Raw genomic sequence first — 13151 nt, forward strand, 5'->3', positions numbered from 1 at the left:
GTGCAACTCTGCACAAAGGATATTTCCTTTCAAGTTCAGTAATGTCAAACCTTACAGAAGTTAAAACACTGCTGATTGAGGGTTTACGTGCTCCAGTATGGTAGTAGTGAGAGAGGCAATGCTGAAAAAACAGCAGGGTGTAACCCAGTGATGGATAGAGGCTTAACACTGTGATAGAAATGAGCAAGGTGCAGTAGCATTCTGAGCCTTGTCATTAATGGGTTAATGCATTGAGGCTGGCAGCTTTGGGGTTAACAATGAGTGTGGGAGGGCTAGTTCCTACATGCTGTCTCTGCCTCACTACTCTTGTATCCTCTGTGATCTCTGCTCTCTCATAGCTGCTAGCTCTCATGATGGTGATCTGTAATCATTGGGCAACAGGTGAGCAGAGTGTGGCTGGAGAGGTTACTATGGACCACATTGTGGTACAGTTGTACACTGCAGGGATACAGAGGTTCTGTAGGGAGTTGGGTGGGAAAGGATGCCTGTATATAAAACCAAAATGATATATACAATAAGTTAGGCAACACATTGCTTTCTGGCTGTAGTGCAGCTATGAGGACATGCTTAGACTTGCAGTTCTACAACACTGAAGATTGTCTGCATCTAACACAGGAGTTAGGGAGCCAGTGCTGCATGTGAAGGAACAGTACAGAACAATAGTGATTATAAAGTGAGAGTGCTGCAATAATGGTTAGCGTGGAATGAAAGTGAGGGGTGTATGAGAGTAGGGCACAGAGTATTTGATAAATCAGCAGTGTGGGAGGGCTCAGATCGGTGTGTGCTGAGAACTGACTGTAATAGTGATCTGCAGTACTGAGTGGTAATGTGGTGTCATCCTGTTATACATTAGGATCTGCATGTGGTCCATATAATGTTCCCAGACAGCAAAGTGTATGTTCCATGGCTGCAGATTTAATTGCTTTACCTGTCAGTCCTTGTAAATGAGGATGAGTAAAAATAGTACTTTACAAGTGAGTGGACAAGCAATATCATTGCTGGTGGGGCATCCACAGCGGTTATCCCGTTCCATCATCGGGGCAACATGCTCTTTAAACGGGTGTAGTATGGTATGCCGGCGGTCGGGCTCCCGGCGACCAGCATACCGGCGCTGGGAGCCTGACCGCCGGCATACCAACAGTGTGGCGAGCGCAAATGAGCCCTTTGTGTGCTCGCCATGCTGCGCCGGGATCCCGACAGCCGGCATACTGAAGACCACCCCTTTAAACATTGAGTTTAACTTAAACTGTTACATAAAATGTAACGCCATAGACTGTATAGAACATCGCTGTGCAATCCATGGTGTCTGAATCATTTAGGATCAGGGGCGTAGCCAGGACTTTGTGGTCTCCATAGCAACATTTTGAAGGGCCCCCGTCCCAGTGCTTCTAGAGAGACACTTCTCTGCAGCAGTTGTTGATTGTATGCCCTATAATAGTGCCCTAGTTCATTTTCTGAACCATAGTAGAGCCTTATTTAATGTTATGCCCCATAGTAGTGCCCCTACTTTTTTTAATGAATCGCAGTAGTGCTTAAGTTCACCCTATGTCACACTTCAGAGCTGCCAGTACACATTATGCCGCACAGTACCCCAATTCACATTATGCTATATAGTGCTCCCCGTTCATATTGTGCCTCATTACAATGAGCCAGTCCAGGGGCATACCTAGATGTATTGCAGGCCCCAAGGAAAAAGTATGAAAGGACCCCTACGTACCATCCAATGGTGAAAAATGTATATAACACATGTAACTGTGACAGGGAAGGTGGTCCCTCTCAGCTCTGGGCCCCATAGCAGCTGCACTCCCTGCACCTATGGTAGCTACACCCTTGTATATAACACATGTAACTGTGACAGGGAAGGTGGCCCCTCTCAGCTCTGGACCCCATAGCAGCTGCACTCCCTGCACCTATGGTAGCTACACCCTTGCACATAACACATGTAACTGTGACAGGGAAGGTGGGCCTCTCTCAGCTCTGGGCCCCATAGCAGCTGCACTGCCTGCACCTATGGTAGCTACACCCTTGTATATAACACATGTAACTGTGACAGGGAAGGTGGCCCCTCTCAGCTCTGGACCCCATAGCAGCTGCACTGCCTGCACCTATGGTAGCTACACCCTTGTACATAACACATGAGTGACAGGGAAGGTGGGCCTCTCTCAGCTCTGGGCCCCATAGCAGCTGCACTGCCTGCACCTATACCCTTGTACATAACACATGTAACTGTGACAGGGAAGGTGGCCTCTCTCAGCTCTGGGCCCCATAGCAGCTGCACTGCCTGCACCTATGGTAGCTACACCCTTGTTTAGGACTCTACACTTCATGATTGCCAGACTCCAATAACTTCTTATTAGTGGTCCTCAATCTAGTTTTCAAAAATGTTATACAAAATGCAGGCAAGTAAAATTTAAATGCAAGTGTTTTGCAATCCAGCCCCCACCCAGGTGCAAGAACCTATCCTTTTAATTGATGGACCTTTTTGATTAATTTGTAATCGCACAGACCAGTTCTAATGGTGGTAAAATGATGTATTGAACATGTGTAAGTAAAGAGATCACTCCAAGTGCGGGATAATCTGAATATTCAGTCCTGGAGCGTCACATTTCCCCCAGATCTCATTAAGCGGTGTTGTGTGTCACACTCGCAGATGGTGTGATCATTGTAGTGAGAAGATACTGGATTATAACCTTCTCAATGGATGTGTCTTTACAGCAGCTCCGCAATGTGTGAATTGGGTGTTAAATAGATTGGCCTAAGGAGTTGTATTAATAGTTCAGATTTGTTCAGATATTAAGATCAGATATTAAGTATGACGTTTGCGTCAAATTCAATCTTCGCCAATCTTCATTGTAATATGTTACCAACTGACATTCATTTAATTACCACAGACTTTTTTTCTTCTCTCTAAATTATTCCTTTATAGAAATTAACAGAACGTTCTCACTTTTTTTGTTGGTGAAATAGATCGGCAAATCCTCCTTTCCCTTTTATACTAAACAGTGCACCCAAAACAAGCCGAGAAATTGCAGGGGCCAAAACATAATGTCAGGACAGGTGCTGATACACAGGGACAGCTGGGAATTTTGACTTGGAAACTGAAAGATCTCTTCAGCTCATACACCTACACCCCCCCCCCCCCCCAAAAAATAAATAAATAAATTATAATAAAAGAGTAAAACTTATTATGGTTTCAAGGATGTGACACAACAGTTTTGGTGTGTGTGGGCAGTGTCGTGAGACCTGTATTATGTGTGTGTTGTGTTGATTACGCACCATGTGTATAAATATAGAGTGTGTGTATGTAACGCTGTAGGGTTTGTTAGAGGTTTTTTTTTTTTTTTTTTTTTTAGTTTATTTCGGTAAATAGTCTGTTTAGCTGGGAAGCCAGAAGCAGAAGTGAGAGTTCCCCCTCATTAACCTCCTTGCCTGGACCAGTAATCCCCACAACCTCTCTCAGTTTACTCTATTACACTCAGGGGTGTGCCTGATTATGTGTGTGTGTGTGTGTATATGTATATATATAAAAAATATATATAGATATATATATATATATATATATATATATATATATATATATATATATATATATATATATATATATATATATATATATATACACAGGCAAAGATGCGGCACTCACGAACTCTTGTAAAAATAAGTCACAGACCCAGTTCAGGTATGATCAACGTTTCAATCCTCTTTATGGATTTTCGTCAGATGCTTGTTCCTGACGAAAATCCATAAAGAGGATTGAAACGTTGATCATACCTGAACTGGGTCTGTGACTTATTTTTACAAGAGTTCGTGAGTGCCGCATCTTTGCCTGTTTACATTCCTTTTATGAGGGCACCAGAACCAGCTTTATCACAGGTGGAGTGCCGGGTAAACTGTATTGTGTATATATATATATATATATATATAATTAATTAAACTGCTGATATTTGTCTTATAGTCCAGGCACAGAATTAATGTTTCCCTTCTTGCTTTAGCACTTGTTTTCTACCTATACTTTGCACTTGGTTACATCATCATAATAATATTATTAGTACATTGGGACAGGCCTGTAAAACTTCTGTGTACAGTATACCAGTATATCTGCAACCAAAAGGCCATGATGAAACCAAAGTCGTTTGTTCCTTTTGGGCCTGAACACAATGGGGCAGATGCAACGTTGAATGCAAGTCTTCTGTGTTGAGTTTGTGGCAGTAAATTAGTGTTTTCACCTGTATGCGGAGTTCTGCGCTCCTCTGCAGCTGCACCGCCCACTATCCTCAAATCTTGGTATGATCCCTGTCATCCTCATTAGTGTTCATTCTAGCACCCTGCACCTTTCAAATCCTGTGCAGTTCCTCTTTCCTGCCTGAGGTGTCTCTCTCTGCTCTGGAGTAAGAGATCAGAGTGTTCTCAGAAGGACCACGGCAAAGAGCGACACCCCAGGCAGGAAAGAGGAACTGCACGGATTTTGAAAGGTGCAGGGTGCTAGAATGAACACTATTCATTATCACTTGCACCTATCAGTGTACCAAGAGATTGATTTTCCTAAATGCGTCAACTTTGCATAGCTTGTAGTTCTGCCGACAGGCCCTCTCAGAATTCAGCCTATGTGAGAGCTCCTCATTACAGCCCAGTTATAGCCTTTCAGTCGCAAGTGGAGACGCGTTCGGTGTGCATTGCCTGAGATTGCGTGCTTTCGGTTCTGGCACATGACGGAGCGAGTACATGCGAGAGATGGCAGACCTTCATCTGCGCCTCAGCCCCAATGTGGCGGTAATGTGTACAGCATGTTATTATGGGGAGCTGCAGCACTGTATTATGTTCTAGCACCCTGCACCTGTCACATCCCCCTACAGTTCCTCTTTCCTACCTGGAGTGTCACTCTCTGCTCTGGTGCTTCTAGTACCCTCTGGTTTGTATCTCAGTGCTAAGATACAGACCAGAGTGTGCTAGAAGCACCAGAGCAGAGCGCGACACCCCAGACAGGAAAGAAGAGTTGCATGGGTTGTGACAGGTGCAGGCTGAATGAATGAACACTATGTTCTTGTTTTTCCCCCCATGTGTTTATCAAGGGATATCTTTATTATGCTAGAAATTTGAATGTGGGAGGGGTGAGCAAAGTAGAAAGAGAAGAGGCTATGTAATAGTGACCGAGTTGCCGCAGGTTGGTTTTGCCTTGTAAATTATTGCTACTTTAAAAAAACGGGCAGTCTCGCACAAAGTCCCGCACCTCGCAGGGTATTACATTTAGCTCACATGCTCCACCTGGTACTATTCTACAAACGTCCACATGAACAGGTAAATTCTCCTGTTAGATCATGACAATATGTATCCCACAGAACGTCACCTGTAGGTGGGACTCTGGAAGTTTTGATATAGATGAATCCTGGTATCCATGTATAAGTAGTGAGAGAATGGTCAGAGTTTATCCTATTTGGATATATTAGTGTCCCAAGGCCTTCAGTCTGCATATCCCCTGCAGCCACGGCATTAGTGGAAAAGTGTCTGGCTGCTGGATGTCACGTGCAGGAGGAAGACCAGGTGACCAGTGTCACTGTGCTCTCACTGCTTACATCATTGTGGTGACAGACAGATAAGGGGGAGCAGGTAGAGAAACGAGTTGTCTATATGATCCCAAAGTCACAGAGTACTGTGTATACATTGGGCATGCAGTGTCTAATATCTTGTGCCAAACGCATCTCCCAGCCAACAACACACTATAAGCTTTCATTATGGATACTCTTGCGCAGGTAATGTGCCCATAGCCGACACAGCAAAGATGGACAATTCTTGGGCTGAAACAACACTTGTGGGAATGCAGCCTATCCGTACACTCGGAACTTTCTCCTCTAAAATATAGTTTGCTCCGATGGAACCTATGTAACCTATTTAGAGTTGTATGCAAGATTTACGTAATTGCACCAGCTTTGCATGCATGGGGGTATTCGTCCATATGCAGTGAAGTACGCATCTGTTTGACCAGACTTCCCCTATTCATATGTTTGGTTAAATATCCATCGCCATTATCCCTGTGCCTTTACACCAATCCTGTTGTTGGTAGGAATGGCCATCGGTGGCTTATCCATTGATGGTCACCATCGATGGTACCATTGATGGGAAACCTCAGTGGTGTTAAACCATCTGTAAGGAAACTATCAATGGTTTTACCCACCGGTGGTCACTCCTGCATTAGTGTTGAATGAGATGTGGGCCAATCAGGGCTTCACAGGTATCAGGGGTGGAGCTTTCTACCATTGATGGCAGGAAACCATCTGGTTCTCCCCCCCCCCCCCATCGATGGTAAAAGTATTCACCATTGGTCATAGATCATCGATTATTTAAAAACATCGATGTTTGATGGCCATCCCTAATTGTTGGTGCAAGAGATAAGTCTGCAAACCCAACATGTCTGCGACTATAGACAACACTGTATAGCCTGCCCGGTTACTACTCCGCTACGCCCTTACAGCCGCAGGTGGAGATGTGACTGAGGTGACGCTAGCTGCATACCCTCTGCTATGGAGAACCATGCCAGATCAGTCATGAAAATGGACCTCACTGTGTTATGTCACTGATACAGCTTTCTACAGTTTTCCAATAAGAAAATATAACTTTGTTCAGCTTAATGACTGTCTGTGTGATTAAATATATTTGGTGCATCTAAGAGTATAAATATAATGATCTGCATTGTTTTGCACAGTGTTCTGATTGGTCGTCTCTCTCTCTCTGTCTACAGAAATAAGAATGTCTAAACCGGGGCATCTCGGCAAATTGCACGCAGACGGTGGTGTCGCAGGTAATATCCGTTGTTTGTGTGTGAAACTGACATACTGTATAAAGGAGATTGTTTCCTACAGGTGGGGCTGTCAGACTAGAACTCGCTGAGGATGTGCAGCCCCCTCACACGGCAATTATATTTATTTACAAAAACAGAACAACCTAAATGGGAATGGAAATAGTATCCTAATTATGCTATCGGTGTACTGTACCTGTCAGGTGACCGAAATGATCACACTTTGGTGACACTTCTGCTTGATCTCTGCTGCTACTGATTGCATAGTATCAGGTTGCTCTTGTGACACATTAGTAGTGACCATTGCAGGATCTCCGTGAATAGGATGGTGTTGGGAACTGAGATAATGGACTTGTGTCACACGTCTCTGGATACACGCTTAGTTTACTCTGAAAGGCCCCATACACTTATCTGACCGCGTGTCGGAGGCGATCACCCCAGCAGCCTCTCGGGGGGGCTGGATCGCCCAAGATACATCGGATGCTGTCCCTTTGCATCCGATGTATCTTGGGTGATCCTGGGCGATCCCAGCAATGCCCCCAGGTCGGACATGATTGAATGTGCAGCTCATTCAATCTGGAGGATCCGATCCGATGCTCACGGGAATGCGCATCGGATCGGAGACACCTCATAAATGCCCGATTTCAACCGATATATCGTCCGGAATGCCCGAAATCGGGCATTATCGCTCTAGTGTATGGGGCACTTTAGTCATCACTGTCACTGAGTACAGTACATGCATCAGTCGTGTAGCATGTACAGAAGCTGCTGCTACTAACTGACCTATATGCACATAGCTGCTGATCTGCATGAGCTACATTTGCATGGACACTCCCCTTTCCTACACTGCTCCGCCCCTCAAGTCGCAAGGCTTGCATACGTAATGCCTGTGCCGGTGTAATCACTCATATGCTTGATTCACGCGCGATAAGCAAACCTGCGTAGTATTCTTTGTACATTATCCTCAGTGTGAGCGCCTTTAGGATGTGGTGCATAGTTTCATGTTGTGGCCAGACAGTATACCCTGCACTCACATTGTAGCATGTAACAGATTAGCACACATGGAGGTTGACTGGCAGAGACATTTCAGCTCGCTGCCTTCTAAGATGGCTGTATTTTAGTCAGGTTTGTCCACTTTGCGCGGCTAAACTCAGTGCTTTTGGGCACGTCGGAAGTAATGAGCGCCCGTCGGAATTGCTCCGACAGGTACCCATCACTTTGGGCACCCTAAAAAACAACTGAATCGCCCCCAAAGAGGAAAGGCAAGACCTTTCCCTGGACAGGATTATAATAAAGGAACTCCTGTTCGTCTCTTTGAGAGGCCTTGGAACCCTGGCTGTGTTACAGATGGAGGGAGTCTCGTCAGGTTACGTTTATTTGTATGAACTTATCACTGATGGAAGTCATTCTTGTATTGTGTACTCGGGAAGCATTTTTCTGTTTTATTTAACCATTGAGGATTCACCTATTAAGCTGAAATTACCAACTAAGCCAACTAAAATCAGACTGATAAATCCAATGAGCGGTATCCATGATTTGCACATAGGTGCTGTCACCGACCAACCACATTGCATGGGTCCCAGGTGATATTGCTTTCAGACCACAATCCAGTCTTTGCAATGTGACATATAATGTGTGTGTCCAAATTGGCTACAGATCTGCCTGTGTGCGAACTGGGGACTCTGTTCAGGTTCAGTTGCAGATTCTGCTAAAAAGCAGAATCCGCAACTGCTTCTGTAGCATGCTGGGGGCTGCCCAGTGCATGGCAGAGCCACCCAGCTTGCTAATTGGCAGCCAGCGATGCAATCGCATTGCTGAGTCCAGAATGCATGACAACCCCCGGCATACACAGCTAGACGGTCTGCCGACATTTTCTTAATCGGAGCAGCATGTCACGTGATGCAGCTACCCTGAAAACGGTCCGGCCACGCCTGCGTTGGTCGGACCACTGCCCTGCAGTGGCGAAACGCTACCCCCCCCCCCCACAGCCGCCACTGTCAATCATAGTGTGTTTTCATCCTTCAGGGATGCGATCACACTGGGAATGCGAACGCATGCGATGTGTGGCCGCTGCGCATGTGCAGTTTGCAGAAAATCTCTTGTTTAAGGTTTTCTGCAAACAGCATTGCAAGCTGAATAACGACCTGATAAATGGTGAAGTCGTGTACAGCCTAGCAGGAGAGACCGTACCTGTGCTCTAACTAGCCCCTGATGTCTGATTTCTGCCTACTGCAATTGTCATTTCATTGTCTTCTCTCATCTCTCACCTTCCATTTAGCTTTGTACTTACGGTCTGATTACTTGCTGTGTATTGTATTTATGCTCTGTAGTTCTGTGTTATTTCTGCGTTTATCCCTTGTATGGCGCTGATGACACTTTAGAGCGCCTTTAGAAGTACAAGATAACGTTAATAATTTCTGTATCTCTTTACAGACAATGAAAGGAATGGTGCAGATGCTTTACATGAGGTAAAAGATTATCTTCTATTTCCCTAATGTCACTTTTTCTACATTATGTTTGTATGACTCAATCTACCTGTATTTCAGGTGCAGCAAAACAAGGGGTCTCCCTTCTCTCTGTCTCCAAAGGTATGTCAGGTGACCAAGGGAGGGAGGTGAAAGATGTGGGCAGCAGACCGGGACAGTATTGGTCTGTACTGTAGACTTTGCAATGTTGCACAAACCTTTCCTTCAGTGTGAGCGGATGCACTCACGGCCCAATTGCATACACCAAGTAACCAAACAAAGGCGGAAGGGGGGTTCTCACAGATTTGTTTGTGACTCACTGTGACCATCAGGGATATGATGGGGGAATCCCCAGACCCGTCACACTTATTGCACACTCTTCCTGAGTTCTCTCTCTTACTTCCCCATAAACCCTATCTTGACTGTATATTTCACTGCACACCAGCATTCTGCTCAAGTCAGTCATCTTCCCAAGTCTGCTGGTCAATAAGATCAGATTCACAGGAGAACCGTGGCCAAGGGAAGTCACGTTTAAAATAGCCACAAATAAATGCAATCTGCTTAGAGTCTAACAAAACTTTGTGCATTTCCGAGGTTCAGTTGGATGACATAGGATTCTGTATTTACCAATGCCGGGTAAAAACAAACTGGTTTTGCCTTAAATCTAATTGTCACTTTAAATATAGCAGTTCTGCTGGGGTAATTGCAGACAAACTGGAACCTATTACATTTGAGCCCGGATTTTTTTACAAATTAAATTTGCTAATCCTGATTTAAATATCTAATTAGGATTGAATGTCCGTTGCACACAACCTTATGCTAGTGACATTGTAGCTTAACGTGTATACATTTACAACATGTCCGTTGCACACAACCTTATGCTAGTGACATTGTAGCTTAACGTGTATACATTTACAACTTATATCACACTTTTCCACTTTGGAAAACCGGACAACTTGATGACAACCTGCAGTAGACCTAACATGGGCCAGTGCCTCTATGGAGGCAACGTGTTTGTGTTTTGCCTCTTAAGGCCAGATGCTGCCATATCACTGGTCCCAGACTAACACTGAAATCTGGAGGGTCCTGCGTAGGGGCCCTTAGAGTCACGCTCAAAGTAAACTTAGTGCACTGAATGCAGAAGTGCTAAGCTTTGCCATTTAACATACTGTAGTAGCATAGTTATTGAGGTTGAAAAAAGACAAGTTAACAATCGAGTTCAACCTGTATATTATTTCCTACACTATTCTGTGTGTAACTATGGTTTCTCTAATGACCCAGATGAAGTTATGTTTATAGTCTAATTGACAGCTATAATTCATGCTGTTACTAAAATACATTCATTTTAAATGCTATATCCTTGGATATCTTTTTCAGTTAAAATGTATCTAACCCATTTTAAAACATATAGGGGTACATTTACTAAGATGGGAGTTCTATTTAAGATGGTATGTTGCCCATAGCAACTAATCAATCAGATTCCATGTATTATCTTCTAGAAGGTGCTAGATAAATGAGAAGTAAAATCTGATTGGTTGCTATGGGCAACATCCCATCTTAAATAGAACTCCCATCTTAGTAAATTTACCCCATTGACTGAGTCCACCATTACTGCCTTCTCTGGCAGAGAATGTCAAATCCTTACTGCGAAGAACCCTTTCCTATGTTGGGTATGAAATTTTCTCTCCTCTAACATCAGAGGGTGTCAGCGTGTCCTGTGTAGAGATCTCTCAATAAGCAAATCTCCTGTTAGCTCCATGTATTGTCCCGTTATATATTTGTAAATATTAATCATATCTCCTCTTAAACGCCTCTTTTCTAGTGTAAACATATCTAACCTAGTAAATCTTTCCTCATAATCCAGTGCCTCTAACCCCTTTATCAATTGTGTAGCTCACCTCTGAACCCTTTCAAGTTCCTATATATCTTTTTTTAGTGTGGTGCCCACAACTGTACACAATATTCAAGGTGTGGCTGTACCAATGACTTATACAGGGGAAGCATTAAGGGCCCTACACACTGGCAGATAATACTGCACGATATGAACGTTTTTGTACAATAATGAACGAGAACTCGTTCATATTGTGCAGTGTGTAGGCACCAACGATTAACGATGCACGGCACTCGTTCATCATTGGTGCCCCGTCGGTAATGCATGCAGGCCAGTATGGACGAGAATGTCCATATTAGCATGCAGTGCTATGGAGCCAGGTGACAGGGGAGGGAGGGGGGAGTGAGGAAACTTCACTCCCCCCCGTCACCTCCCCCCGCCGCCGGGTTGCCCGTCGGCTGTATCCACCGTCTGGCAGCTCGTCGGTGGATCTGCCAGTGTGTAGGGCCCATTACACTCCCATCCCTTGTCTCAATTCCACAATGTATGCATGCTAATACCTTATTTGCCTTCGTTGCTGCACGTTGACATGGGTGCTGCTGCCAAATCCATTATCAATGAGCACCCCCAAATATTTTTCTGTTACCGTTTCCCCTACATTTTCCCCATTTAATTTATAGGCTGTATGTTTATTTTTAGTCCCAAAGTGCATACCTTTACATTGTTCTTTATTAAACCTCATTCTCAATTTAGCTGGCCAAACTTCCAGTTTAAATAAGTCGTTCTGAAGAGACTCAACATCCACGTCTAATTACCCTACACAGTTTAGTATCATCTGCAAAAATTATCACTGTGCTTTCCTGGTGGCGGAGTAACGTTGGGTGACCTGATCGTTAATTGATTAGTAATTCCTTGTGTGGTTGGTAATGTTCAGGTCTCTGCTGCCCATTAAACTATTATATCTAGTGTTATGTGGATCTAATCGGAGGGCCCTGATAGCCCAATATGTAATAAAGTTCACATTTATTTATTAACAGTTCCATATATAGTACTAAATATTCTTTACACTTTACAATTGGGACTAAAACGGTTATAAAATGAGACTGGGTAATAACAGGCAGACATATGGGGCCCTGATCACAAGCTTACAATGTGTAGGGAAATAGGCCTTTCATACATGAGGATAAGTGCTGTAGAACAACTCACTCCTTCGCTAACCCCCTTCCCCTCATTAAGCTTGACAAGGCCACATTAGTCGCTTTGTGTGACATTTACACATTATTATATTTAATGTGACCCTGACCTCCCCCATGGGTGCATTGCATAGAATGTCTGAACCTAACATTTCATCTAGGAAAAACATCACTTTTGAAATAAACATGTCCGGCTCTGTTCCTGCACGCGATTCCTACGCCAGACCTTGTATATGGTGTCCTTGAGCACAGGAGAGCTAGGCAATCACACTGTGGTGTACACTTCTGGCTTTGCGCTAATTGGGTCACAGAATATATATAATATATACTAATATAACATCTATTTGTGCAGACTAAGGAATAAAAGTAAGGTGTCCCCCCCCCCCCCCCCCCCCAGAGCATACAAATTTGTCTGTCCAAAAGGACAAAAGACCCATCTAGATATAAAGGGGGAGATTCAAATGTCTTAAAAGTCAGTTGGGAGTCTGTTTTTTCCTATCTAATAGACAGGAAAAAACAGACACCCAACCGACTTTTCAAACATTTGAATTCCACCCATAGAGTTAATTTTACATGTCTGTCATATTTTGTCATTTATCAATATCACTTTCTTCTATGTTGTAGATTACAGATGAAGAATGTGGGGAACGGTCCCCATCCCTCCCTGGCACTCCAGTTCCCCCCATGCCTTCTGCGCCACCCACTCCACAGGCTCCGCCCACCCCCCAGCAAACACCTCCCTCCCTCCCACAGACACAGCTCCTCCTTGCTGGCAGCCAGCTGGCTGGGGTAAGTAGCTGTCACCTCTCATCCATCTCTTCAGTATAAATTTCTCTGTTCTGGTCATTTCCTGCGGGTGAAACGTGCTGTGC

The 13151-nt window shown here is 44.2% G+C and overlaps 1 protein-coding gene across 4 annotated transcripts in view; it reads left to right on the forward strand.

The window, feature by feature from the left end:
* POU2F2 (POU class 2 homeobox 2) overlaps positions 1–13151 on the forward strand; it is a 158087-nt gene that overhangs the window by 97433 nt on the left and 47503 nt on the right. For 3 of the 4 annotated variants that reach the window (XM_063942357.1, XM_063942358.1, XM_063942360.1), the window contains exons 2-5: positions 6734–6793; positions 9224–9258; positions 9337–9378; positions 12904–13068. In XM_063942357.1, coding sequence (XP_063798427.1) covers positions 6734–6793; positions 9224–9258; positions 9337–9378; positions 12904–13068 — 302 coding nt within the window. Of the gene's footprint in view, positions 1–294; positions 382–6733; positions 6794–9223; positions 9259–9336; positions 9379–12903; positions 13069–13151 lie in introns of those variants that run through there. The other variant, XM_063942359.1, reaches the window with a different exon arrangement.

This window comes from Pseudophryne corroboree, chromosome 10 (assembly GCF_028390025.1).
Source record: "Pseudophryne corroboree isolate aPseCor3 chromosome 10, aPseCor3.hap2, whole genome shotgun sequence".
Classification (NCBI taxonomy): Eukaryota; Metazoa; Chordata; class Amphibia; order Anura; family Myobatrachidae; genus Pseudophryne; species Pseudophryne corroboree.